This window comes from Strigops habroptila, chromosome 12 (genome assembly GCF_004027225.2).
Source record: "Strigops habroptila isolate Jane chromosome 12, bStrHab1.2.pri, whole genome shotgun sequence".
Taxonomy (NCBI): domain Eukaryota; kingdom Metazoa; phylum Chordata; class Aves; order Psittaciformes; family Psittacidae; genus Strigops; species Strigops habroptila.
Genome location: NC_044288.2, coordinates 8,452,782 through 8,480,618, shown reverse-complemented (window position 1 = coordinate 8,480,618; position 27,837 = coordinate 8,452,782). Strand labels below are relative to the sequence as shown.

At 45.4% G+C, this 27,837-nt stretch overlaps 1 protein-coding gene and 1 long non-coding RNA gene across 2 annotated transcripts in view; one reads left to right on the top strand and one right to left on the bottom strand.

The window, feature by feature from the left end:
• On the bottom strand, nt 1-14,785 carry SPRY4 (sprouty RTK signaling antagonist 4). The gene is made up of 2 exons (XM_030504218.1): nt 14,365-14,785; nt 1-4,386 (listed from the first exon to the last, which is right to left on the bottom strand). The coding sequence occupies exon 2, from the start codon at nt 4,338-4,340 to the stop codon at nt 3,441-3,443; it is 900 nt and encodes a 299-aa protein (XP_030360078.1). The 5' UTR covers nt 4,341-4,386; nt 14,365-14,785; the 3' UTR covers nt 1-3,440.
• The window catches only part of LOC115615726, a 34,845-nt gene continuing 21,766 nt past the window's right edge, over nt 14,759-27,837 (top strand). The window contains exon 1 of the long non-coding RNA XR_003994132.1: nt 14,759-14,824. This is a non-coding gene — a long non-coding RNA (uncharacterized LOC115615726). The remainder of the gene's footprint in view (nt 14,825-27,837) is intronic.

The following is a 27,837-nucleotide window of genomic DNA, read 5'->3' as shown; positions in this document are numbered from 1 at the left end:
ATATTTAACAATATATATTTATATATATATATAATTTCTAGATCAGTACATTCATCAGTACTTGTTTTTCTTCACAAACAGAAGAACTCTTACAATAGTAGACTTTCTAAAATAAATACTATTAAAATAGAGCTTCAAAATAAATATTCTATACAAAGAAAACCTTCTGTGGTAACTTCTCAGGGTGTATATGTGGTGGGGTGGTAACAGGAGAAGGGGGAACCTTTATCAGCGTAAGAGGGGAAGGGGAATGCCCAATGCTGGGAAAGGGTGAGGGTTTGTCCAGTGGGAAAGCCAGTGCCTGGGGAGCAATGGTGTTGAATTTAGTAGCTACTCCTTGTAGCAGCGCTGCGCTGGAGGGTGCAGTGATGGTCTGTCTGTCTGTTGAAGCCACTCTGCTGACAATGAGCTCCAGCCAGGAATGTGATGTGGCATTGTCCATAAAGTCACCCCTTTTTGCTTCCGTGTGTGGGCAGGGGACAAAACCTGGCAGTGAACCTGGTAGAGCAATGAGGAGGTCAAGGTGATAAAGCCTAAGTGCCCTGCCATCCTCCTCTTCCTCCTGAGCTGCTCTGCAGTGGCGCAGTGCCTGTCCCGTGGGAACCTGCCCTCACCTCCCCACTTGCCTTTGTCATCCCACCGCACTGACGCAGCCGGAGGCCGAAAGCATTGTGACAAGGTTTGTGCTCATTAGTAGCTGTTCCTCAGCCTGCAAGGGGGGACCCAACCTGCAGGAGGATGGCCAGAGCTGGGGTTGCACGGTGCCCATGGTACGTCTCAGGGCGTGGCAGGAGACCCAAGTACCTTAAAAGGGGATGGGGGAGAAAGGAGGCGTTGGGATGAGGGAAGAGAGGGAATAAAGAATCCTTGACTGGAGACGTACCCTCCAGCAGAGCCCCCGCCTTGGCTGACCCCGAACCTTTCCGAGTGCTCTGTAAGGAGCTCATCCTTCCTTGCCTTGCCTTGGACTATGAGCTGAAGGAGCAGGGCCTGACCACGGGGCTGGGAGGCCGAGGAGAAGAGGGAGGGTCGCTCTGCTACATTTACCACTGCTCTAACACATCCACTAATGCTTTACAGTCTTCCAGCATGGGGCCGGCTTACAGGACTTACACATTAAAAGAAACCAACAGAGAAATAGTTTACAACTATGTACAATGAACGTAAATCCATACGGGATTGCTGGGTGTATGTACATGAGTGTAGATTGGCACAGTGGCGACCACTCCAGCGTTGTGTTTGCTTGCAAGGACCATGCATCTAAGCCATGGGCTTTGCTATTGCAGGTTTTCAGCACAGGTCCCCCAGGAACAGCCAGGGACAGAGGGTCAAAAAGGCAAAACAACCACCGGTGGAGGCCATTTGGATACTGTATGGTCCCAATAGAGGAGGGCAGCATTTTCTAGTCTGTTTGCATCTCAGCAAAATGATTTCTCTTATTAAATACAATATCTTATACATTCAACCAACAGTTCAGCTAGCCTGGGGTTGGTTTTCCTTTTCTCTCTTCCCCTCCAGTTTGTGCAAGATAATCAATACAGTTCTGGATCCCCACCTGCTTCCTTCTTCCTGGTGTCCCCAGAGGTGTCAGCATGAGGATAAACTATAGGAATTGGTATCTGGTGACAGATGTAGCATCCCTTTTTCTATGATTTATCACATACAAGCTAGCAGATGTTATAAATACAGGAAGTTTGACTTTTTTAAAATCTCCCATTCAATAAATATCTACAATTAAGCTTAACTAAACCCCAACACATCAGGTTGAATGAATTCCAAAACCAAAAGACACCAGAAGTCCCATCAGTACATTCCTGCCAACCCTTACACAGCAACTGTATTGCAACCAAGTCAGTGGGATTCCTGGAAATGCTACATGAGCTCTGCCTATTGCTTATCTAATTGGAGATGGCATTTCGCTGTCGCTGCTGTGCATTTACTGAGGAAACTTCCTCTAATTAAAAAGAAAAAGACTAGATTTCTGCATGCAACAGGTACCTGCCCACTTCTGAGTGTTGCATGTCTGGACAGAGATTTTTTTTTAGCACCTTGTAGTTGTCAAGAGAAAGGGGTTACTGCATCTTCAGGAGTTACTGCATCCTAAGGGAATGCAGAACCAGCCCTAGGATGAGTGCACGGGCAAAGCCGATGATATTCGCTTACTGAAAACCATGGGCACGTTCTTTAAATAGCCTCTCTTCCCTCCCCTGGCTTTCCCTAGTGTTTGTTAACATGAAAATAAACATGAAAAGCATTCTGTACATTTAAAAAGACACGTTTTTGTACAGAGGAGGCAGAAGTCAAACAGCAGCAATAGAGATGGGGAACGGCTCTACTCCAAGCAAATGCCATTCATCCCCAAGACACAAAAATCAAAAATCTTGATATTTAATGAGCAAAGAGGAGCTTGTTCCAGGAGAGGAGGTACTGGATTGATATCCCTATAAAAATACACCTAGGTGTATCGTACACTTAGGTTTTTGTGACTTCTCAACAGAGCTTAAGAGGTTTAGAGAAAGAAACACTGAACGTCTTCACTTTGTGGCAGAAGTTAAGATCCAGCACCGGGGAGCAAGCACGTGCACTGGGAAATGGGATTCAACCAACATCCTCCTGGAGCGGGTTTGTACTGTTGGTGTAAAATTAATATTCCATTGAGTGAAACCTATGGATCAGCTTACAGGCAGAATGACACGGTGTTGGTACAACTGCCTGAACACCTCCTGCTGCTGTTCTTCCCGGGGAGGGAGCACCCTGCTATTGTCTTGCTTTACAAAGAGGGTCTGAATTGATGCGGCCGGGTGGGTTCAGAGAGAGCAACATGCCTAAATGGTGAAAGGCCCTTAAACAAATGAACCGTATCTTTCCTTGTGGTTCCAAATCTTTGAGGGACGTGGAAAGCTGTTGAGAAACATGCACTTGGTGTGCAATGGGCCCTTCTAACAGGGTGCAGGTGGGGAGGGAGGGCAGAGGGACTTAACCCGTCACCATCAACAGGCTGCTGGTAGCAAATCAGTTTGGAAGGAAAGCAAAACCGAGAAGCCCACCCTGGATACGAATCCAATGCAGCTTTTTGCAGCTAGGAATGGGTATTGCTTATGCAGCCATGCCTGCCAAGCGAGCAGTTAATGGTTCTTGTGGTGTGCAGGCATGGTGAGCAGCCGTCCGTTCAAACCAGGAGTTTTTAAGCAGCTGTACTTCACGATATACATAGGTTTTCAGCCTTCACTCTACATTATTAAGTTTCCTCCTTTGGCCCCATCTACTTAAACTCTGACCAGTTCCAAAACCCTGAATAACCCAAAGTGCTTCAGTTTGTGGAAATAGTTGCTTCTGCTTTCTCCGAAGGCAAAAGACTAACGTTATCCTCAGAACACAGGTTATTAAAGAGAGCCAAGGCCACTGTGGAGTGTCCTCCCACTCCCCATCCTCCCAAACTATCAAAAGGGCTTTTCTGGCCTGTTTCCTTTGCTCTCGGGCAGTGCCTTGCAAATGACACTGTTTGTGTTTTTACATCTGCATCCGGGCCGGCTCACTTGGTCGTAGCATCTCTGGGACAGCTTGACGCAGCCGGTGGCTGGCAGGTAGCAGAGCAAGCAAGGGAGCACCAGGGAGAGGGCGCTCATGAAGGACCAGCGGGCACAGCAGTTTGAGTGGGAGCAGGAGCAGGGGTGGTCAGCACATGTGCCCTCGTCGTCCTCGTTGGTGCAGTGGTAGAAGACGCCCTTGACGAGACACATGCAGGTGGAGTAGTTGACGAGGTTCTGCGCTGAGCAGAGGCACTCTTGGTTGCACACCCAACACGAAGGCAGCGTCCGGGGCAGCGCACACTCCTTACACTTGCATTTCCCACAGGCTTCGCACAGCAGAAAGTGCTTGTCCAGTTCCTGAGACACAGGTTCCTTCAGGTCCAGGGGTTTGCAGTTAATCACCTTGGGCTGGATGCGAACTGCTCTGGGAGAGGACTGCTCCGCCATGGGTGCTGGGGCCATGTGGTCCAAGAGCCTTTGGTCTGAGGAAGTGCTGCTGCTGCTGCTGATGGAGCTGGGGCGCCCGCTGAATGAGATCCAGGGGTGGGTGACATCCTGGTCACAGCGCTGCGCATGCTGGTTGGTCAGGACCAGTTCATGGGGGCCTCGGGGACGCTTCTGGGCTGCCAGCTGGGCAGCGGTGGGGTTGTCAGTGTAATCGTTCTCTATATGAGTGGTCTTCATTTGGTCAATTGGCAGGATGGTGAGCGGATGCTGCAGGCGCCCATAGGGGATCCGACTGTCCAGCAAGGGCTGGACCATCACAGAGTTGGGGACAACGGTGATGTTGTGGGGAATCCGGGGCTCCATTGATCAAGCAGTCTGATTACCGGTGAGAAATCTGTTCTTAAGTATTCTGGGAGAAGGAAAGGAGAAAGAAAAGGGGTGGGGAGAGAAAGAGTGCATCGTTATTGAGTTACCCTTGAGGGCCTTGAGCAACCTGCTCTAGTGGAAGGTGTCCCTGCCCGTGGCAGGGGGTTGGAACTGGGTGAGCTTTAAGGTCCCTTTCAACCAAAACCATTCTGTGATTCTACCCTGCAACCCCAGATCAAACAGGGCTCTTTACTGAAGCTGATTATTATGCAGAAGGTCTTCTAGGGTAAACTTAGAATGGAGTCAGAGCACTTGCCCGTGTACAAAATGCACCACTCCTCCTTTGCTGCTGTGTTCCTCTCCCTAACCTTGGCCATATACAGCTCCTCTGGTCCTGAGAGGGCTACGACTGCTGCAGAGCCCTGAAGTGCCCGTGTCTCATTTTTTCAGGGGGAAAGCACATCTTAGGGTTACTGCTGTATATTCACATGCATTTTTGCCAGCAAACTGCCTGAAGTGACCTATCTAAGGTTTGGGGTTTTTCCTCAACTGATCCTGATCCCTAAAAGCCCTAATACAAAACTGTGGCTTGTGGGAGCGCTGGCCTGGTACAAAGATGCTTTGGAGCATGGGGTGAGCACTCATCCTGCTAACGCTGAATGTGCCTGCAGGAGGGTGGCTTGGAATTGGTGAGGAAATGTCCTGTCTCCATTGGGAGCTGCTGGTCTCGGAGGCTGCTTTCAGCCCTCCCGCGGGAGGTGGAAGTTCTTGCTCAGCGGCTTGTCTGGGTGCAAACCAGGGCAGCAGCGAGCGGGGAGAGCGCACACACGGGTCAGACTTGATATGTCACCTTACGCAGGTAACCAGGCACTGTTCTTCAAAACACTAAGTGGACTAATACTTGGTTTAAGCGCTGTTTACCAGCTACACTAGCTCAGCCGTCTGCTGCCGCAGTTTCTAATTTCATTGAAAGAGTGCAATTTATCCTGGAGTCAATCCAAAGATTCAGCAGCGGCGTAGGACAAGAAACCACAGGAAGTAACTAAACTTAAATCAAAGAACGGAAACGACTTGGTTCAAATTTAGAAAGTGCACATTGTTTTCTAGTAGATGTGCCATTTCCTCACGGGGTGACCTTTATTCATAAATAATATAATGTTGAAGAGCAGTTTAAAGAAGGGGTGAGGAAAGCTTCAGAGCAAGATGCAGGAGGGGAAAAGCTTCTGGTATCAAGAAAAAGGAAACAGTGAACAGCTTAAGGCATTGCCAGTTGTTTGTGTTCAGATAAATTAAGCTTTTTCCAACAGCATGAGAGAGTTTAATACTAGAGCAGTCTGAAAAACAGTCAGGAAAAAACGCATCAAACTACAACCAAGATATATGTGTGTGTGTGCACGCACAACTAAATGTATGCGTTCTGCAAGAACACACTCCCCTCTAATCTCAACAGAACAAAAACTGGAGCATGAACTAATTACGCATTTATGGAAGGAGAAGGGGAAGTGCATTTTTCTTTACCCACTGAATAATGTTACTAGAGGCCACTACTGCATTAGTAAATCATTGCTGTGATAGGTCACTTGGCATTTGAGGGGCTGAAAATCTGCCAGTTCTCCCAGGATCAATAGGAGCGAGGGCTGATGCTGGACAGAGGCCAGGGCAGTGGCACAGAGTGGGATAGCACATGGCACCTCTGGGTGCTAGCACAGGGTCCTGCCTGCTAGGCTCCTTCTGTCTGCTGCGCAGGGCGAGCACGAAGAAGTGCTTTATCTAGCAGTGATGATGATTATTGGAGTGTGGTCCTTAGGCTGTTTCTCTTCACGAGTTAAAATCCTCTGCTGGGTCTTAGCCATCCATTTGAATTTTTTTTATTTCATTATTCATAGCTCACTGACATTCTGACTTGAGAAACAAGAGAATTTTCAGAGCATCTATTCTTATTTACTGTATTTAAAAGTAAAAAGCAGCAATGATTCAGACAACTGTGGGGCATTGCTTTTCTTCTGTATGTCAGAATCCAATGTCATGATATAAAAAGTACTTGCTGCAAGTCAGAGTTTAGCAAAATACTTGGTTCTGTGTCAGCTAGGTGGTATGTTTGCAGGAAGACTTTGACTTCACAGGGTTTTTGGGTTTTGTTTTCTTTAAGGAGAGAGATGCAGCTGTGTTGGCTGCCAAAAGTAAGTGCAGCAGAGCTGATGCTAGATGGAAGGTAGCTGGAGGAAATGGTGGTACACTGAAGGATGTTAGAAGCCTGTCTGCTCCTTCATGTCCCTGGCAGCACTGCCGTCATTGCCTCTCCCCTCTAGCATGGGGCGCTGTGTTCTGGCCTGAACCCATTCCCCCTTGTTATCAAACCTCTGGAGTTTGGTCTGTTTGCCGTACATTTAGGCTGGATCCATGGAGCATTATTTCTTTTAAGGTGCAGTGTGTGTCAGCACCATATGGAGGAGAGCTGGGCAGCCCTTGGGCAGCATCCGCTGCCTCCAGCAGCGCAGGGAGCCTGACCTGATGCTGATTTTCCCAACAGGGCAGCTCTGGGTGGCACATCGAGGGGTTATGCTTCACTGAGGGCACCCCACGGGGAGCCCCCTGCCCCAGCACCATGGGAGAGCAGCACTGCCGGGACAGGAGTCAGCATTTGGGCTTTACATTAACTCTGTAATTGCACAGTCTGCCATGGTCCATAACCAGCGATGACATCACATGGAAGTTATGTTATCAGATTAGTTTGGAGACGTATTATAGCCACAGGCAGTCTTAGAACACCCAAACCCTGGTACACAGACATGGCCACAGGCAGGCAGACATTAAAGATGGCTTAACTAGATATGCTAACGCTAATCAGGATTTCAGAGTTAACTAGCACAGAAGGGAGATGAACCCTGGACTAAACACTGCACTTTAGAATAGTTAATGTTGACAATTCTTCATCTTTTTCCATTATAATACTGCTTCAAATTGTCTTTCTAAGAGGAAAACTATTTCTGCAGAACAAGAGGAATGGAAGCTCCAACATGGCAAAAGACCTGCAGATATTTGGGCACAGGATCTGTACTTGGATAAAAGCTCTGGAGTGAAGACAGAAAAATAAGACCCAGCTCTCCTAATTCCCAGACCTCTGCTCTGGACACAATCTCTCTTGCTGAAGATCACCTTTAAATCACCACAGATTCACATTCTACCAGTATTTGGTGCTAGTGCTACACATGGTCCTTCACCTTCTGTGCCGCCTTCTCATTCCCGAGCAGCGGGTTTCCACAGTTAACTGCTGTCACCTTTCAAGCTACTCTTAAGAGACATAAATTTCTGGCATTTATGGAATTTTCCAAGGACCGTGACTACATTGCTGCTGCTAGTCCTGTCGCAAGCAGTTTCAGCAGTGCGTAAGATTGCTGGTGACAGATCCAGGTCAAACATCTCGCGTGCTGAACTAGAGAGCGAGCTGGGTGGTGTTGGTCCTGCAAGGAGGCTCTCCCCCACTGGGATCTGCCCAGATGACAACAATGTCAGTATTTAAGGATGTGATTACCTCAGGTTTTTTGTCCCCTGGCACGTGCCTTGAGCACATCTTTCCCTGAGCTGTTTTTGCCTTAAGCTTTATGTCTGCATCGCATGAAAGAAGAGATTTTAGCAAAGGGTACTAGGTAGCTGTTTACATACACAGCTCTCCATCTCATGGTAAAGAGGAATCCAGGCAAGTTCTCAGGTTAAGGACTTGTGCCAGATCAGAAGCAAGTCAAGAAGCCAGGCTGTTCCCATGAAGTCCTGCAGGCTGAGCTGTGCCTGACTGGGTATGTGCATGGATCCTGGTGACTTCCTTGGGAGATCCTCTAAGACATCACAATTTGACCATTTTTGGTTGATGTGTTCCCCAGAGGGGAAAAACGCAGCTGCAGCCAGTCTGAAATTGTTCCAGGATGACTGGAACAATACAACCAAGTCATCCTTTGGAATGCAATCAGTGTGCAGGATGCCTTATGACGTTCACCATAAGTATCTGATAAGGTGTCTGCTCAGCAGCAGGAAAGCTCATTCCTACTCCAGAAGCAGGACACTATGCCCTTCTTCACCTCCTCACCGGGAACCCGTCACACACAGGATGCTTGTCAGGAAGGACAACATTGCCTTGAGCAGCAATGTTGGTATCTTATAAACTGCAGCTTCATCCCCAATCGAAATGAATGTTTGGGGTGACCTGGCAGAAATTAAGATCTTGGGAAAGGACAAGAGCTGAAGGGGTGTAACCCTGGGGCCTGTGCAGCTGAGCAAGCTGGGGTCCAGAGGGGTCAGCTGTGTCTTATAGCTGTTAGCTCAGATGTTGAGGTGACCTAATTCAGCATATGGCACATGGAACTGGCCACTGCCTGACACAGCCCTGGGTAGAAGTGGTGACAAATGTGAGGCACTTTGCTTGGGAGGGAATGCACAAAAGAATAGGCTGAGCTGTCTCCACCCCCCCTTTCAATTAGAGTGCCTGAAGGTGCCTGTGGCAGCTGACCAAGGAGGGGATGATTACTAGAGATGAGCTACAAATGTCAAACCCCCTTTGAAAGAATAGTTCTGCTTGTAGGACTCATCTGTGGTGGTAAGAAAGGACTGAATTTTGCGATGCCAGTGCTGTGAACAGTTCTCTTTCTGGCAAGGGCAGCTGGGTAGTGCTTGCAGACATTGAATTAATTGCTCAAATTGAGCAGATTTAACGTAACCAGATGTGCCATTTAAAGAAAATTGTAGATTAAAAAAGAAATACAGAAGAAGAGATAAAGTAGAATAGGACATCTGAGATACTTAAGCTATGAAACTTTATGCCTTTGTTGTCCACTGCACTAATCCAGCCAGACTCTAAATTGCATTTTAATTGAGGAAAAAAGCCATACAGAATACTTGTAAACAAAATTAGTTAATCTTTGATCATCAGTAATTACAGACCTATTACAGCATTAACATAGGCACAGATTCACTGGGTGCAATTGTACAGGCAATGTTCTGAAAGTAGACAGCAAGAAGGCAAATTCATGAGTATGTTCTTGCATTGGGATTTGCTCGTTCTGCAGAGGTAGGTGAAACAATGGAATTCTTTTCAAAGCAGACATGTCAGCAAGCTCCCATGTAGAGGAAACTTCTCTTCCCCAGGGACTGGATGGCTGCTCACCACATGCAATTTTCAAGTCAAAATATACTTCCTTCCAAGGGAGGAAAATGGGATTCAGAAGTCAAGTTCACAAACGTGCTGCAGTGCTGGTTTTGTCTCTTCAGCAAGATATTGCCAGTTTAAAATTACTGTTGTACTAGATAATTATAAGTCCTAAAGTTGTAGGAAACCAACTGTTATTTTCAAGTGTTTTGGTATAATTTCAGACTCAAACGTTTTGTGAGGTTCTTCAGTCACATGAAATGAAAACAAATGTGACCTTATGTTTTAATAGGATTTTGGACTTGCCTACATCGTTTTATGGAAAGCTACATCCCTGTAGGCAATTCCATGAGAAAGAAAGTCATATAAGCCCCCAGGAAAGCTCATTCTCATTAATGTCTTCAGAACAGTTTTAGAAGCAATAAGGTTTAGCATCTTTATTTTCAAAGTGGGGTTGGGTAACTTGTCTGCCATTTACTGAAAACCAAAATGGATCTTGACTTAAATATCTTATAAGTGCAGAAATACAGAATGACTGTCTCAGTTATCTATTAGTTAATAATTTTAACAAGTTTTTCCTCACATGCTTAAACAACATTCTAGATGTATGTGGGAAAAAGTCCCTTCCTCTCATAATCATTTTAAGCCCAGAAGCAGGTCCTGTCTGGAAGCAATCCAGCAAAACCCAGCCCTGGAAAGCACTCAGACACATCCCCAGTGCCCACAGTCCCAGTGAAGTCAATGGGAAGACACGCTCCCACAGCCACCTCCTGACACCCAGCACCAGGTACAAGGTACCACAGTTTCACCCAACCTGTTTCTGAAGGATGCAGGGAATTTCCATGTGAGATGCTGACATGCAAACATCTGAACATAGCCTTAAATGCCATAGAAAAGCCCCAAATGTGCTGTTTGGTGTGTGTTTGTTAACAGAGACACCACCCGGATGCTCAGAGCAGTAATGTAGCCACCAATAACTCTTCCTATCCTTTGAGAGCTGCATGTACCAGATCAGGGGTCACTTTATCTCTTTCTAATGAATTATGCCTCAATTACACCTCATGAGCAGCTTGTCCTGCTGTTGTGTCTGAATGGCACCAGTGTCAGGGAAGAGCTGTTTGCCTCAGCAAAGCAAGACTTCTCCTGGGATTGCTGGGCTGGATTGTCCTGCGCATGTTCCTGGGCTGTGGTACAGCCTGAACTACTCGCCTGGAGTTCTGCTATGAGTCAGCGATGGTGAAGGGACAGACCAGAGACCTCTGAATCTTGTCACCTCACAGCTGGATTCCTCTGTGAACTTCCTCTTGGTTACTATGATACCAGACCTGTTATTACCCAGGCAAAAGCTGAATTACAGTCTCTGAAAGAGATATGACAATCACCTCATTAAGATCAACATGCAGGTAGGAATAGTTGCAGTAAATGTACTGCAGAAATTGGCTTATTTTCTTTGCTATCTGGGACACATGAATTTCTGAAGCAGGGCAACAGAAAGAAAACAAAAGCAATAGACTCTTTACAGGTAAGTCTGAATACAGAGAAATTATCATAATTGAAAACTGTATACTTTGAAGCAGCGTCCTGTCAAGTCAGGCATGTATTTCACGGCCTGTGCAAGTCAGTACCGTTCAGAATCAATGCAACCACTGCAAAACTCCTCTGATTTCTCACTGCTTTCAGAACCACCATGACGAGTCTCTCTCCTGTGGTGGTTTGGTTACAGGGTCTAGAAAACCTTATCTAGGAGGTGTTGGTCACAGCAGCATCCCATGCTCTGGGGATGGGCACAAACCCTGCCTTGCTGGCTTCGCACGGCTGTTTAGAGCTCCTCCCTACAGCCGTTTGGAAAAGAGGGAAATATCCAGGACATGCATTGAAAATGAAGGCAGGGTATCTGGGACAAGAGCTTTCCTTGCTATCAGAAAATACTTATAAAGGGAAGATCTATGGGGCTTCAGAGTGTGTGTGCTCCAGCTGGGTCAGGGCTGGCTTCCACCATAGACAACCAGGGTATCACCCAAGGATCTGCTTCCCAGCAGAGGAGGTGGCAATAAGGGAACAAATTCTGCCATTGCCTTTGTCTGGAATGAAGGACATCCTCTTGTCTGGAGGTCCCAGGCCATGCTGCCACTGATGGAAGTCAAAAAGCTCAATAAAAGCTTTTAATGAGGGAAGACTACACGTGGAGTTAAAAGAGACTTTTTACTAAGCACGTGTTTTTAATGCGTGATTAAGAATAATATATAATGTTGGAGTTCATTAAGCTGAGTTTGGCTGGATTTTCAGTCAAGCTGTAAATGTTTTAAAAAAGAAAAAAGCTCTTTTCTATAAAGCATATATTAATATTATCAAAATATTGATATTAATTATTCTTGTTCCCCTCCTGAACAGCCTTATCTAGCTAAGGACAGCTGGAATTTTCTCCGCGAGTAATAAGTTGGGGAAAAAAATAGAAAGCTGATTAGGGAAACCTGCCATTTTTAAACGGAGACGCTCGATTCTTGCCAGAGTGTGGAAATTCGGAAGCTGGGAAATGAGACCTGTAGACTTCCAAGAAGCTGTCTCTGTCCAGCTGAAGCCTGTTCCTATGGTGCGAGTGAATAAAGCACATTTTGAACCACTAACGTTCAGATCTCTCGGGACTCAGATCTCTTAGTCAAGGCTTTTTATTGGATACGAACATTTATTTTAAGGCCAGAAAACTAAGCTCAGATATTATCTATTAAACTAATGGTACTAAATGATAACCACATTAGAAGATTTTATGTGTTCTTAAGGAAATATATTGTATTGCATTTAAAAAGAATAAAACACAAAGAATACTTGTGCAACTGTTTGCCTATAAAAAGGCAGTTTTGAGTACTGGGCTGAATTTGGAACATTGTACAGCAATATGATTAATTATTTCTTTTGCTTTCATGGTTAATATTTGGAAACCCATCAGAACTGTGAATTATCATTGCTGTGGTGCTGCAAAGGTGGTGAATTTTAGTCCTCTGAATCTCAGAACAGGGTATTTTTTTTTTTGGTGGGGGAACTGCTTTTTAAGATGTTGCATTTCCCAATATGGTTTAGGAATTAGTCATGACTCCATGAAAACAGCTTTTGTTTTGCTGTTTCAGGAGGAGAACAAATAATTTCTCCCTTGCACATACCTCACAGAGCATTTCAAAAGGACTGCAGTGTTCAGAAATGGTCCTTTTAATTTTATAATACCAATATAGAGTCCCTTCTAGCAACAGAAAACACAGTAGCCCATGGAAAATGGCACATTTATCAATGAGACATCCCCAGTGGGGTTCCAATAACTGAGAACAACCCCTCCTCCTGCTATCATTCATTTTTTTATGGAGAAGGGGGAAGCCAGTCATCTGGATCATTGTGATTCTGTGCACAAATTGTAGCTTTATTCTTGAACCCAAAATAAAGGGAGAGAGGGGAAGCCTTAATATTGGGAAAGTTGGGTTTCTCTTTACCTAATTAAACAACAGTTCCCGAGCTGATTTTTGACATGCTGTACCCTTAGCATGGTATGGGAGAAAGGCAGCAGCTGAAGAAGTTTTAAAGAATCTAGAACGTGCCTTTTCTACCCTGGATAATTCAGGGATGTTTTTCCTTTTCTCTTTCCTTCTCTCCTTCACCCTGTAAGGAAAAACTTGAGGGTTCAAAAGATTTAAATCAAGAAATCAGACCCATGGTCACTTAAGGAAATAGAGGGAAGCCTTTTCCTCCTGCGATTAATGCTGATATTCATTTGCACTGCCATTTCCAAGGGCTGCGTTTCCAGTCCTGCTTTCCTCTAAGACCTTTGTGCCTTTTATATGCCCCTTTCTGTTCTTCCCATTCCTCTCCTGATAATGAATTTTCAGAACATGTCGTCTCCAGGCTTGTCTTTCTCCTGTGACGCCAGGACTGGTACCAGAAAATAAAATCCTGGCTTATCTTTGCTACGCAGCTGGTGGGGAAGAGCAGCCGAGACAGGTTTTTCCTCCATATATAATATACTCCACATACCTTTATGAAATGATTCCAGGTACACATTTTTATTACTTGTATTACTTATCTAGCCCTTAAAATACATCATCCATCCAGGCATCCAGATTTAAAACAAGTGTACAGCAGGACAGGGAACAGAACAGTGATGGAATAAGGCACAGAGGCCAAAAAAAATAAAAGAGAAAAGGACAGTTGTGTGAAATAAAATGCTAAAGAGCAAAGGTCACACAGGAAAGCTCTGACACACCAGTGCTGAGCTCTGAAGTGTCCTATTATGGAGACAGCTCAGAACTACTTGACACTAACAAGACATAGGGCTGTGGAAAAGAGAGGAAATGCGTACAATCAGTTTTCATATGCCAAAGCAAGAAACACCCGATTCTTATTTGTCAGTCCAGGTGACCCCATATTTATGCTCCTTCTTGGGGGAAGGAAGAAGGGATGAAGGAGACGACATCCCATCAACAGAAAGAAGAGCCTTATTCTGTTATAAAATCCCTGCACACAAACCCGGCACAAGTATGGTGAAACCTGCCTGCCATATATGTACACCAACTGCAGATGTTGATGAACAAGCACAGAAGAGAGGTATAAATGAGAGACACGGGCAAACGAACGTAAATTCTGCAAGAAACAGGATATTTCTTCAGAATGCAAAGTCTCCCGTAGGTTGTGAGGCACCAGGCAGCTATCCACTAGGCACAATTATAGATAATTGCTGTTAGAAAAGTCATAGTCAGAAACATGCTTATGATCAGGGATCTTGAAGGGTCTGGCTGAATGCATCTAGAAAGAGCACAAGATTCTCCCTTGGGGAACAGGCTTGATTTCTCTTTTTCCACTTAACAACATTTAACATTTGCTCACAAAAGCAGATCTCGTACTTACTTTAAATAATTCAGCTAAGACCATCTCTCCATAGGCGAGTTAATCCTAAATCCGAGGCGAAGGAGGGGGCCGGACCTGGGAAAATCCTGGCAGGAGCCGCTGGAGCTGCGGGAAGGGACCTGCGAGCGCGGCGCTGTCAGCGGCCGCCGCGATGCTGCAACCGCCGCTGCCTGGGAAAATGGCTATTTTATGAATGGGAGGGTAGCGGCTCCTCCTGCGCATGCGCGGCCTCCCGACTCTATGAATGGGTGGGCACCGGGGCGCCAGCGCGCATGCTCGGCTGCCTTTTATGAATGGGGGGCTGGCACCGCGCGCGCTCCCGCGGTTTTTTTTTTTTCCCTTCTTCCTCCTTTTTTTCCCCCTTTTTTTTCTTTCTGTTTTTTTTCTTTTTTTTTTTTTTTATGAATGGAGCGCAGGCGGCGGCTGCGCGTGCACCGCGCCCCCCCGCCCGGGCCTGCAGGTAACGGCGGCTGCCGCGGCAGGGACACGGGACCACTGGCACCCCCCCCTCACCCCGGCTCCCATCCGGACCCCCCTGGGCTCTCCCTGTCCCGGCCCCTCCAAGCGCGGCCGTTAGTGGGGGGCAGCCGTGAGGGCGCCGCAGCCCCCCCGTTACCCCCGCCCCGCCGCCGGCGGAGCCCCAGCCCGGGAGCGGCACCGGGCAGCGCTTCTGGCCGGGGGCAGCGGGGTGGGGAGGGTGAGGGGGAGCTGGTGATTCCCGTTCTGGGGCGTGCGAACGGGAAGCGAGAAGAGATCCGTGATTTTTCTCCCGTGCCCGGCACTGCGGTTTCTCCTTCCCCCGCGGCACCGTCACACGCGTCCGGCCGCCGCGCTGAGAAACCGCGAGTGAAAACCGCGGCTGCGTCCGCGTGTGGGGTTTGGAACCCGCTGGTTCCTTCTGTGGCTCTTGCCTCTCGAGGAGGCTGGAGCTGCGCGGGTTACACAGAACCACCCAGAGCGAGAGGCTGGTCCCCGTTTGGAAGAGAGCCATTGATGTGCTGTTCCCAGCTTTGCTATTCTGCCCATGTCTAGCTGGTTGTAAGCCCTGCTGGACCTCACTGGGCGGTGTGTGAGGCCCCCAGGGCCAGATGTTTAAACGATCCCTAGCAAAGAACTGCTATTCTGCTCCTCGAAGCTGAGCTCCCCTGAAAACCTTGCCCTAAACGCACACGGAGAGCTCCCAAGTGTCCTTATGTGCTTCAGTTCCCATTCAGCAAATGGAGAATCTCCATCCTCGGCTGGGCAGGAGAGGCTGTGGGCCGGCTCTCGGGCACACAATCCTCCAGGATTCTCAGAGGCAGGTCGCTTCACACTGAAAATGCATTAAGAATAATGATGTATTTTTAATATGTGTGAAGAGTCGTCTTCAGAGCACAAACCAAAACCCTTCTCATTTCCTGCCATGTTTATGGCACACGTATTTCAAACCTTGCACAGCACTGAAAGAATTCTGTGTTATTTATTTATTTAGTGCTAATGTGAACAGTGAGTGTATGTTATTGCAGCTACACCCCACAGAAAAGATTGCTCTCTCCAAGAGCGTCAGGACTGATGGTTTAGTTACGTGTGTGTGTGTCTCTGAGGGCAGTGGGAGCTGTGTTCACAGGTCATGGGCAAATGCAATTTGACAAGGGAAGGGCAGAAGAAGGAGTCTGTCTAAAGAACAGCTTATCTGAGGGGTACATGGAATATTATGAGACTTCAAATATGGCAGATGGGTGCTTGCTTTTGAGAATAAATAGAATACGGTTGTTAAAAATGTTGCTTTGTTATTGGCTGTGTTCTTTATGGTAAAATACTGCTTGAAGGACAGGCAAGCATAGAAATTCTGTGTCTGATTTTGAATGCTGGCAAATAAATGGGTAATGGAAGAAAATGCAATTTTAAAAGAGCTGATGAAAGAATAAAATAACATCTCTGTATTTAGTGCTGGGAACCAGCGCAAAGCTGAGAGACTCCAGTGCCTGAGCAAATGGATGTCTGCTCTGACCCCCTCATTTTACAGCACTGGCGTATGTGTAAATTCTGAGCCTTGGTTGGGGTTTGCAGGCGTGCTGTAACGCTGCAGCAGTGCAGAGTCAAGCATCTCGGAATTAAGGGCTGTTCTAGATGGATGCTGTGTTCTGTGTTTCAGGGCTGTGTGTTCAATGCATACGGGAAGTCCTTTGTTGCAGGACAGTCTGTGTCTCCCCATGAGACGCGGCGTCTATGTGGCAACTGCAGGCTGTTGTGTAGTAGTAAAGGAGCTCGACACTGTAATTACACAGCAGTTACCGGCAAAGCCCAGCTAGACCGTGCACTCTTGACAGGAGCCCTAGCAATAAAACTGAAAAAGGATATAAAGATTATTATACTTGTGTGTGGAGGGGTGAGGAGGAAATGGGCTCTGGCCATGTGGTTCCAGGGAGAGAACCTTCAGGGGGCTTTCACAGGAAGGCTCCGTGGCCTGTCTTGTGCAGCATGCACACAACCTGCCTCTGAGCACGCAGTGGTTTCAAGGCTCAGAAGTCGGTCTGCCTTAGAGGAATGTGTGTTGCTACCCATGTTATCTTCCTTTTTTCCTACTGTCAAAGAAAGCCAAACAGTTCCCCTTGCAGCTGGGCATGTTACATGGAACATGCACCTCTTTCTCTGGGTTTCTCAGTCACAAAATTATTGTATAAAGCTATAATAACAAAATGCCATAAGCTGAACCCTGGGTCTTGTTCAGAGGAGCTGCTCAGTCAACCTTTCTTCTTTAACTGCTCTCCCTCGGGCCCGGGAGAGCTGGGTCTATGGTGAGAGCCTGGCAGTTGCTGCAGCCGGCTCCTGGGCTCGCCTTGGAGCAGCTTAATGTTGGAACGTGGTTCTCCAGATCTGCCTCTTGTGTGAGTGTGGGCTGGCAGGTCTCCAGGAAGGGCGTGTGTGTCTTGGCCAAAAGCTGGTGGTTTAAGGAAATGCATGGTTCCTAATCTACCATCAGAAAAAGGCAAACATGCAGGCAATTTAGTCAAGTGAAAGTGCAACCCCCTGGGGAACGTGTAACTTGTGCTTCTGAGACGTTTCGAATGTTTAGCCATGTTCTGTCTTAAATCTTTGCTCACTTGGCATTTTACTATCTTTAAACTGGATCAAGAGCATATGTGTAGACTTTATCTGCTGAGGTTTTCATGTTCCTCCAAATCCTTTCTGGCTGGTGTTTGTAGGCTTACGGTAAGTTGGCGCGCAGGCACTGCTCCCGCGTGAAGAACTAGCTAATTCCCTGTCTAAACTGATACTGCATGTGGAATTTCCTAATTTGCTGGCAGTGGGCTCAAGTTATTACAGAAGAAGTGGTTTTTAAACTTGGCCTTGCCTCTTGAAACCAAAGGATGCCCTTATGGGATGTTTTGCCATCTGTTGGTAATACGAGAACAACTTTTTCCTTCTCATTATTTATTTAACTATTTCTCTGTGTGTTTTAAGGATGGAAACTGTAGATTAACATTTCCTACTAAAAATAAAAAAAGGGAATTTCAGGTTTTTATCACCTCTTAGAAATAGTTCATAAAACCTCGATAGCTGGATCTTTATCTTTTAATCTATGGAGATTATATGCCCCTTGCATGGAAATGTATTGCTGCAAAATCAGTCAAAGGCATCATCGTATATTTCTGATGGTTTGACACTTGTGATGCTTCTGGCCATAGGCAGAGTAGGAAAAATACTGATAAATTTACTGAGGTATTGTGCCAAATATTTACCACACATGTCAGATAAATTGTTTGGTTGTTGCTATAGGAATTCTCCTCCCCCTGTGCATTGCTAATAGCAGTTATTGTGCTGGTCTATCATGCCTGGAAATAAATAAGAGGGTTTTGGTGTGGAATGACAAAGACGTTGGCAAAATGGTGACTGCTACATTGGCAGTGGCGTCGTGGGCTGCCAGTCACAACCTGAACGAGGTCCTTGTCGAGATGCCCAAGAGAAATGAGGTGCTACAAAACAGATGCCAAATAGAAAATAGAGGTGCCTGCTGAGATGCAGAGATATTAGGCTTGGGTGCAACTTTGGCAGAGCTGTGTCTGTGGGCTTTTAGGATTAGCAGAGTCTGGGAGGACTGAAAATGATTGAGTGTATTGCTCCTATAAGAGATACTAGTTCTTGGGAGCTTCCTTTTGGATTGCATCCCCCAGCCTCTGTAGGAAGCAAGAGAAAAGCCCAGTGTTTTAACCTGGAAAGGGAGGGTGGAAGGAAGGGAGGGTTGGATGGATGAGTGGATGTATGTCAAAGCAGACCCTGAATTCCTGGTGGGTAGAGGGAAGAGCCGGGCCCATCCACGCATCGATACATCATGAAGTGTCCCTGAGCTTTATCTTGCTGCCTTGAAATGCCACAGCACATAGCAGGGGCCTTTCCTGGCAGCCAGGCTCCCTGACACGGGGCAGCACATCCCCTCCTCTTGTTGTGAAATTACTTCATGAACCCTGTAATCCACCCTGGAGGTGACTCAGTAGCGTTATCTCTGTTAGAAATGGAGCTATCGCGGTTGTCCGTTCCTGCGGCACACATGAAAGGTCTGGGTTTCCTCCTCTCTTATCAGGCACCTGTTGCTTGTAGCCAGACATTACTCACATCCTTTAAGTCACATCTTGTTTTGCATAATTAACACCAACTGTGTTTCATTTCCTTCCTTCCCTTGCTGCTTTACTCTCTGCCCATACCTGGCTATGGAAACATTCAGAGTTCTTTTGGAGTTCTATTACAAGGAATGGAAATCAGCTTTGAGGTAGGATGCATAATGCCAGCACTTCTGCTTGCTGCAGTAATTCAGGATTCACTTTTGTTTGTTCACTTCAGCTTTTAATAACCATTGACCTGGTTTTCCATGAATAATTCAGCGTTTATGAGCAATTATTGTAACCGACACCGATAACTAAAGTGTGAGCTCAGCAAGGTAGGATAAAAGTGCATAAAGAGTAAAGTGAAAGGTAATGAGGAGTTTGGAAAGATGGTCTGTGTGAGGAAGATGGAGAAATGGGATTCTTTAATGGGGGAGAGAGGGAGAAAGGAGATCCTGAATGAGCAAAGAGAGAGCATCCAGAGCAAAAACTGTCCCTGTCCTTCTACATCCCATCAAACTATTCATGATTTGCCCTCTCTCCTGAGGAGGCCAACAGGAGCTCTCTTTCCTTTGCCACTTGCTGGCCTGTTTCTTCCTTCACTTTCACTCAGATTTGGTAAAAGCATAAAAGAAAATGTAATTCTTGTAGCTATCAAGTAAAATACCAGCATTAGAACTGGCTTTTCTTCACTCAGGTAAGTTGCTTGGCAGAAGCTTTAGCCCAACAGCTTCCCTTGTAAAGAGATCTCCATAGGCTGTGGTTAAGTTTGGCTGATACCACTGCTCAATGGCAAAAATTATTTCACTGTTTTTATCTTGTACACTCAAATCTGTACATACAGTATTTACCTTACTCTTAGCATGGCATGTTAGGTGTCTACCATAGAACTGAGTGGAATCACGTTATTTTACCTGTACTCACAAAGAATATCTGACTGCTCAGTATTAAGGTGGCAGGATGATGCTGGCACACTGAAATCTCTGGACAGCTGCAGGTAACTGGCACTGGTGCAATAAAATTCCCAGTTGGGAATTATTTTGATTACTGGATAGGTTTGTATATAAGGCTTTCTTTGAAGGATCAGGTATTGTACTGCTTTATTTTTTGCAGTTATTTCTGACTTATCTGCAACTTTAGTTCCACCTGAGTGCACTGTCTTCTGTGCTTGCTTTTCCAGGTTTTGCTGGTTTGAGGCTGTTTTCTCATTCATGTTTGCTGTGTGCTGGCTGTGTCAGTCTCAAAATCCGAATTCAGTACACCAGAAAATTTCCCATCCACTAGGATAAAAAATTCTATTGAGGCAAATGCAAATTCTGAAGATGGTACTTTACTAGAATACAGGTTTTAGATGGGCTGTTCTGCATGACTGCAGCTTGCAGAGTTAGAAATCCTTGGGGTAGAGAGCAGGCATGGCCTGGTTGTAATGAGTAAACAGGGCTCTGAAGCTGCTGTGATCATTCCTGCTGTCCAGCTGGCAGAATAACAGCGCCTGTTATCAGGCAGGGGCTGTAAATCTGAGATATGGATTTTCCCATCATAGGCTCCAGGTCTGAAACTGGATCCGCTTCTCCTCTGCGGAAGGGCTGTGGGTTATTTACCAATCTCCAGGACTCGGCCACTTGATAGTAGGTCGGTGAGGGCACTCTGGGAAGTATTTCCAACTGTTTCTGATTGAACAGATCATCTGAAGGACCATAAATTGTGAATATTTCTATTTTTTTTCCTGAGTATTTATTTACGGTTCAGGTCAATAGTCTCCAGAAGCACAATTCTGCTTACAAACGACATTCCTGGGCTGCATTCCCAGGCGTTCCCATGTGACTCGGGCATTTTTAGCAACTAAGTGAACAAATGCAAGCATATTTTCAGGCCGGTGGAAGTGTTGCTATCCACATTCTCCCAGGGTGCCTGGTCCCAGGTCTACTGAAACATGACAAGGAGAAGGTCACTTCTGCAGAGCATCCCACATCTAGGGGGGATTGGAATCAAACATGGGGCTGTTCAGGGCAGGCAACTTAATAATGCAAACATAATGCTTTATGTGTCCCCACTGGACACATGGAGCTTTATGTGCCCTCAGCGGCCCAGGCTGTGGCAGCAGTGTTCAGCCCAGAAAACAAATCTACTCCTGAACTACCCCAGATCATGTAAACCCTCCTTGGGCCTTCCTGAGGCTTCGCTCCTGTGCCTTTTGTCTCTGCCTTTTGGGGCAGATGTGCCCAGCTGTGGCCGATGCCCTTGCTGGTGGAAGGTGGTCCCCTAGCCCAGCACAGCTGCTTGTCTCTGTTGGGTCTGGAACAGCTGGGGATTGTCTTTCCTAATGGATTTATAGGCACGTGATAGTTGGTGTATGTATACATATTTTAATGCAAAGGAAGAATGGGCGCTACCAGCCTGTTACCTGCTGGCACACCTTTCTCACCACCCAATCAGTTTACTTGTGACTAAGAAAATGAATTTTCATACGGAGGAAATTGTGTTCCCAAGCAAACAAAGCAACACTGTGGAAAAGTACTGACACTAAAAGACCTAGTGACTGTAAAGCAGGGCTTTATGGGCCTTTTGGTGTTCCTATTGCTATAGCATGCCAGTTTGAGCCTGGAAAATCCAAGTACTGGGATTGTTCTCACTTGTCTGGCACCAGTCCACAAAGAGAGCTACAAACTATTGACAGTAGCCTGAAAAAATGCATCATCCTTCCTTGAAACCATCGCTAATACCCAGTTACATTTTGAATAACCCCTCCTCTAGTTCCTTCCTAAAAAAGCCACATAACTTTTCACTGCAAGGCTCCATCTAGAAATGATGTCATTGATGAACAGCAAAGCAAACACTCAAATATCAACAGTTTTGCTCATGTATTGCAATGAAGTGATCAAAAGCAGACAGCAAATCCATCTTTGCTTTGGCAGGAATAAGATCTATACCTTCCACCTGACACAGACATGGATAGTGATCACTAATAGCCACACTGAATTAATTGTGTCAGTATAAAAACTCCAATAAGTTACCGTTACGTGCCCGTGCCCCCGTCTGTAGAATTGAGTTTTCTCTGATAAAAAACTACAACAGAATGATCTCCGAGGTCCCTTTAGTTAAATAATCTGCTTCCAGCTTTACAATGTTTTTTGTGGCAATTAGTTTTGATGTGTTGGTTAAGATGCTGGGGCTGTTTCTTTAAAAAGAGCTGAAGTCCCACAATGCAAATGTATAAATCACTTGAGCTTATAACTCATTGCTGAGGTACCGATGGCATTTCTTTCCTGTTGCATTTCTGCACTTAAGTTTATGAAACCTGTAGCAAAAAGGAACATATTTAATTCCAGCTTAGCTACTGCAGTAGTTAATGGTATTTCTGTTCACCAGTTCCTGTTATTTCTGAAGTTAAGGTTTAAAATGCAAAAGTTCATGGGAGATGGTGTCTGTGCACTGTAGCTATTGGCTGTGCTGATGGAAAATAATTGGGGTTTTTGTACACTATAAACTCATTCTGCGTTGTAGCTCTTTGCTGCTTCCCCAGGATTGGTGATGATTAACTGTGTATTTTAACCTCAGCTCCTTTGTGCCCCACAACATTAATATGGCTTGTGTGTCTCCCTTTTCCATCCCCATGCATTAATTTTTAACTAGTTTTGATTTGGGATGTGATGTGTATATGTAATACGTAGTACAATAGGAAAGGATGAAATGTAATATTTCATTAATGATTTATAACCTCTGAAGTAAGTTGGAAGTTAAGGTTCCTCCAGGAAAGTGACATTGACCAAACCACTGGTGGGATGTAGCCCTGAATCAACGTTTAGCGTGAACTTCCAAGCAGGTTGATCAGTGTGTTCCCCCCGGATCACCCTGGCTGGATGATGGGCAGCTTTGCTGTTGCTCCCTGCTGAAGGAAAGCCCCAAACAACACGTAAATCAAAACACTGCTTACAAAGAGGTGCCGAGTGAATGTCTTGCTTCTCCCTCCCCACCCTGTACTGGAGCGGCATGCCTGTGGCCGCCGGAGTGAGGGGAATTCTGCCTCTCCCTGCAAAATCAGCTCTGATCCCCCCATTTTTCCATCCCTCCTGCTTTGACTCTTCCACAGGGAACAGCAGGAGAATAAAATTAACTCAGCCCTTCCCTCTTTGAAGTATTGCTGGGTATTACAGAGTCACATACTTGTATATAATTATCATATTCTAACACTTAAATATTTTCCTGTCTAATTTCCTCCTGTCTCTGCTTTGAAAATACCCAGATTATATCCATTAAAAAGTTACAGACTGGAAAATATATGATTTCAAAGGAAATGTTTCTGAGCACTTAAACCCCACTTTTCTTTGCAGCCTCAACCTGTTATTCACAGGTATTCACAGAATTACTGGGGTTTAGTGTTCTGTTTTGTGTTTTTTCTTTAAAACCCATGAGCCCACAGCACCCCTGATGTTGTATATCAGAGTGTTATGACAGGTCTGCTGGGCCGAGTCCAGCATTCTATGCTCTGTCAAAATACCCATCAGTTCCTGTAGTTTTGCCTAATTAATGGTGCAGTAATGTGGAAACTTAAAACAGCTACAGAAAGGAAAGGAAATGTTAAATGATTTGCCTTTAATGGATCTTAAAAAGCATTTCTTCTTGCTTTGTTATTCATGAGATCTTTTTTTGGGCACCTTCATGTTCTTCCTCTTGCTCTTACTGGTTCTCTTCAGAGTGTTTCTGTCTTCCCACAAGTCAGTGACCCTATTGATGTCAGAGATTTATTGGGATTTTCCTGCACCTCAAAATCTGTGTCCTCTGCTGCAGCTTAATGCTGTTACACCATGTTCAGTTCACACTTCCTAATGAATGTAATTAATTCATGTTCAGCTGATAGCATCCTTTTGTTTCTGTCCCTCCTCAGCTTCTATTCTTTGAGTAAAATATGGGTAGTTTGGGTAAAGCGTCCTCCAGATCCTCATTTTCCTGCTGGGATGGGGATTGAGGCTGTGCAGCTTGGAGCACAAGGAATGGTGGGCTTCTTTTATTTCTTTTAGAATGGGATGTTAATTAAATAGTAGACAATGAACATGATATAATTGATTAAGAAAAGACCCTGATTCAAAGAGGGCTTCTCACACAGGGCACCCTGCAGAGCTGTGTTGGTATCAATGGAGCTCTTACTCTGCACCAGCCCCAGGTCAAGGGCACTGGCTCTGAGTCCATGAGCCAAGACTCAGGAGGATGTGGGGATGAGTGAGTGGAGTTTGCTGATCCTGGTTTATAGTGGTTTGGTTAGCTTAAAAATACTCTGTTGTGAGATGCTCCAGATGGATGCGAATGTTCTCAGGGGTGGAGGGAACAACTGAAGGGAGAAAGTTAGTCATCGTCCTGGCAGGCGAGAGCCCATGAGGACAAGCGCTGAATGATGCACAAGGGCAAAAATAGCCTGAGTTTCAGATGTAATGGGATGTGACGGTTGAGTTCCTCTGAGGGAAAATACTCTCAAGTCCTTGTGCACGTCTTCACAAACGTTTTGGTGCCCAGCGCAGCGTAGGAGCTTTTCTTATCTGTGGGACAAACAGGAAATGTTTGGGAAATGGAAAACTAGAGAAGAGAAACTGATGTAAATATACGTAAGGGCCTAGAGTTACAGGAATGATGAGGTACATGTTTCAGTCCAATCTAAACATCCACTTTTTCAGTTTAAAAGCCAAGTCTTCTGTCCACCTAATGTGTGTTAACGCTTTCCGAGACAATTGAATTGTGCCTGGAAGGGTTAATGGTAGAAGGGAGAAGTTATTTGTGGAGATTTTGACCTTTTTATCCCTTGGTTTTGTGAATTCCTTCTCATTCGAGTATGTGTTGAAAGAGACTTGAGATTTCCCCTCAAACCTTGTCTTAACTGTCAAAGTCATTAGAAATGGAATGGTTACATGGAAATTTCATAATCAAATCACATTTTGTCCTCCAAACTGTCAGGAATGTTAAATTCTGGTAGTTGATGTGCTAATGGATATAATGACAGGAGCACAGCAGGCAAAGGAGAGGGAGCCCTCGGAGTTTTTTGTCATATCTAGACAAATTCAGTGACATGATTAATAAAATGTGTGTGTATTTGTCCTACTGATAGGATCTTTGGGGTGTTTTAGATAGGAGGCCCTTGTCTGGCTGCTGGAGGCTCAGCTGAAGGGCTCTGAGGTTGGATGCTCCAGAGTTACTTTTGCTTTGTCCAGTGGGAACCTCGTCAGATTGTTTAAGGACAACCCTAACTAAGGCCTTTCTCACACTTGCACACTGCAGACTCCTGCAGGGTATCTGTGTTAGGAATGGAGTTTCTTTTATTGCTCTGTATTTGACTATCTTTGTGCTTACAAATAGAAATTATCCCATGTGATTGCTGCAGTCTCCCAGAAAGTGCTTGATGTTTTGTCAGTGGGATGTTTGTGATAGGCGTGTTCGGGACGTGGTTTATCCCCATTTAAGGTTTTCATGCCTTAGGGATTGGATAGACTTTTTTTAATGGAACAGTGTGTATCTCCAGTGGAAGTGTTTTTGTTTTCAGAGTCAAACAGCACATTGTGGACACATGGAAGTGTGTGGCTTTCAAAAAACAAACCACTATTTATGGGTGCTTAAGCAGCTAGCACGGGGCCAGTTTGGTGTATTTTTAGCAGTAAAGAGTTCACCATTTGATACAGGGGGATTAGGGTTTGATGAACTGAAAGCTGGAGATTTCAGTTTCAGGTTTTGTCATTTATTTGGAGATGGAAAAGCCCTGGACTATTAAGCTACTGCCTTTCTAGCCCTGTAAAGGCAAGTTAAAGTCTCTCTAGCTCTGGAATAGCAAGATAAAATCTCACAAGAGAAATCGGGGTCTCATACCACCCAACAGACAAGCTCAAGTTACCGCATGGGAAGCTGATCCTAGGATCGATCTTTGCCCAAACCAAAGTGAAGTCCTAGTCTTTGGCCCTGTTAGTCTCTTGTAGGCTATAAAAGAGGATTGTTGTGATTGAAAATCTGTCTAGAAAACCTACTTCTATGATTAAAATAAAGTAATATTATTAAGACAAGTAGTATTATTATGACTTTAAAAGGAATGCATGCCAACATGATCTCCTCATTTGCTTCCTTTTGGAGGACATGCTCACATTCTTAATATTTTTACTGTTCATAGGCATACGTGTAGAGCAGTGCACCAGTTTCACAGGATGAGATGATTTCCTATGTGCTGTTGTACTTTGGTTTTAGGACAAAGTGTAGGGGTGTGAACTGCCGGTTGCTGTGAGCACAAGGCTGTGTGTGACAATGGAATTACTGTACAAACAGTGCTGGATTCTTAATGTAAAAAAAAAAAATGCAGCAAGGAATTTTTAGCGCGTTGTCATGCAGCACTCTGTTTCCTGGCTTGTACATTCAAGCTGTGTAATAATATTTATATACAAATGCTGACTGTGATTTTCCACCCCGGAAAAAGGAGATGTCATTTAAAAGCACTGTGCGTGATGTAAAGCAGAGATTTTTGACTTGTGTACTTGCATATGGTGTGGGTGTGTATTTTAATTGTTCGAAAAGAGATCGTTTAAAAAAATATAGCATTCTTGCTACATAAGCACGTTCTCATAAAGTAAAGGTCATTTTGCTCTTTAAAAGCTGCACTTGGAAAGGAGGGGAAGGTCCTCATGTTGTCTTTCCCCTGTTCCTACTCTTGCAATGTTCTGAAAAACATAAAGAATTAATAGTTGGGCTGAAGCAGCGCTTAGACAATGAGCTGGGATCCAGTAACATGAGAGTTGCAGCCATGACTATATGTGCAGTGGCACATGGAAGATCATTCTTCCCCTGAAGAACCACACTATTGGATCTGGAACCGACACCTGCATCCTGGAAACACGCAAACTCCTCCTACTGTGTGAATGATCACATTGAGCCTCTTCAGCTTTTCTGGAGCAGGGATTTATAAACAGTTCCAAGGCAAAAATTCTGCTTTTCGGCTCCAGCCAAGGGAACTGCTGTGATATCTTGCCACTTGCCAGCACATTTCTGATCCTGGTGTCCTGGGGCCTCGGTTTTCATGTTGAAATCTCTGCTCCTTACAATCTCTTAGTGGACTGTATGTACAGAAAATAATGACACGCCAAGTTGAGATGTGTATGTTCATCTTCTGATCCATGCTTGACCAAAGAAGGCTGGATCACAGCTTTGTTGTATCCTGCTACAATGACAGAACCCAGATGTGAGGATCCTGAATCTTCAATGTGCCTGGTTTTCTCCTTCATAAACTCTTTGAAGCCAGGGTTGTCATTCTGGCTGTGCAGCTCTTGGTGTAGCAGGGTCCTACACCTCTCTGGCTCTCTAATAATGGAGTCGTTGGGCTACAGGTATATCTATGCCAAGTTGCATTTCTAGGTAATCTCTTTTCTGACAGCAAACAGAGGAGTCCAGAGAATAACAAGGTAGTGGAATAACAATGGGTGGCATAAAAACCCATCTGCTGATGCGTGGTGAGAGGTAATCCCTTCTGCTCTCTGCACTCAGGCAGCATCACTCTGGCCAGTGTTCCTTCTGCATCTCTGTCCTCCTGATCTCAAATACAAATGAACGTGGGCATTCTCAAGTTGGACATATTTAATTCTGGAAGGACTCCACTGTCAAAACACTGCTGGGGCATGTGTCAAAGCACAGCTGGGGTACGCACATGAATGTTCATAGGGGCAGCTCAGCTCTACCTGCTAACATAGATCAAGGCCAGGGCTGCTGGGCAGGCTGTATGTGCTTTAAACCTCGTTAACTCTGCCCAGAGTGGTGAAGCTTTGTAGAAATATGCCTCTTTAGATAAATCGTCTTTAGCCGCTGAGCTCCTGGATGCCCTCTAAACCCTCCCTGTGCAGTTGTATGTGGAGATCTCTGCTGCAGTGAGGGGTCTCTG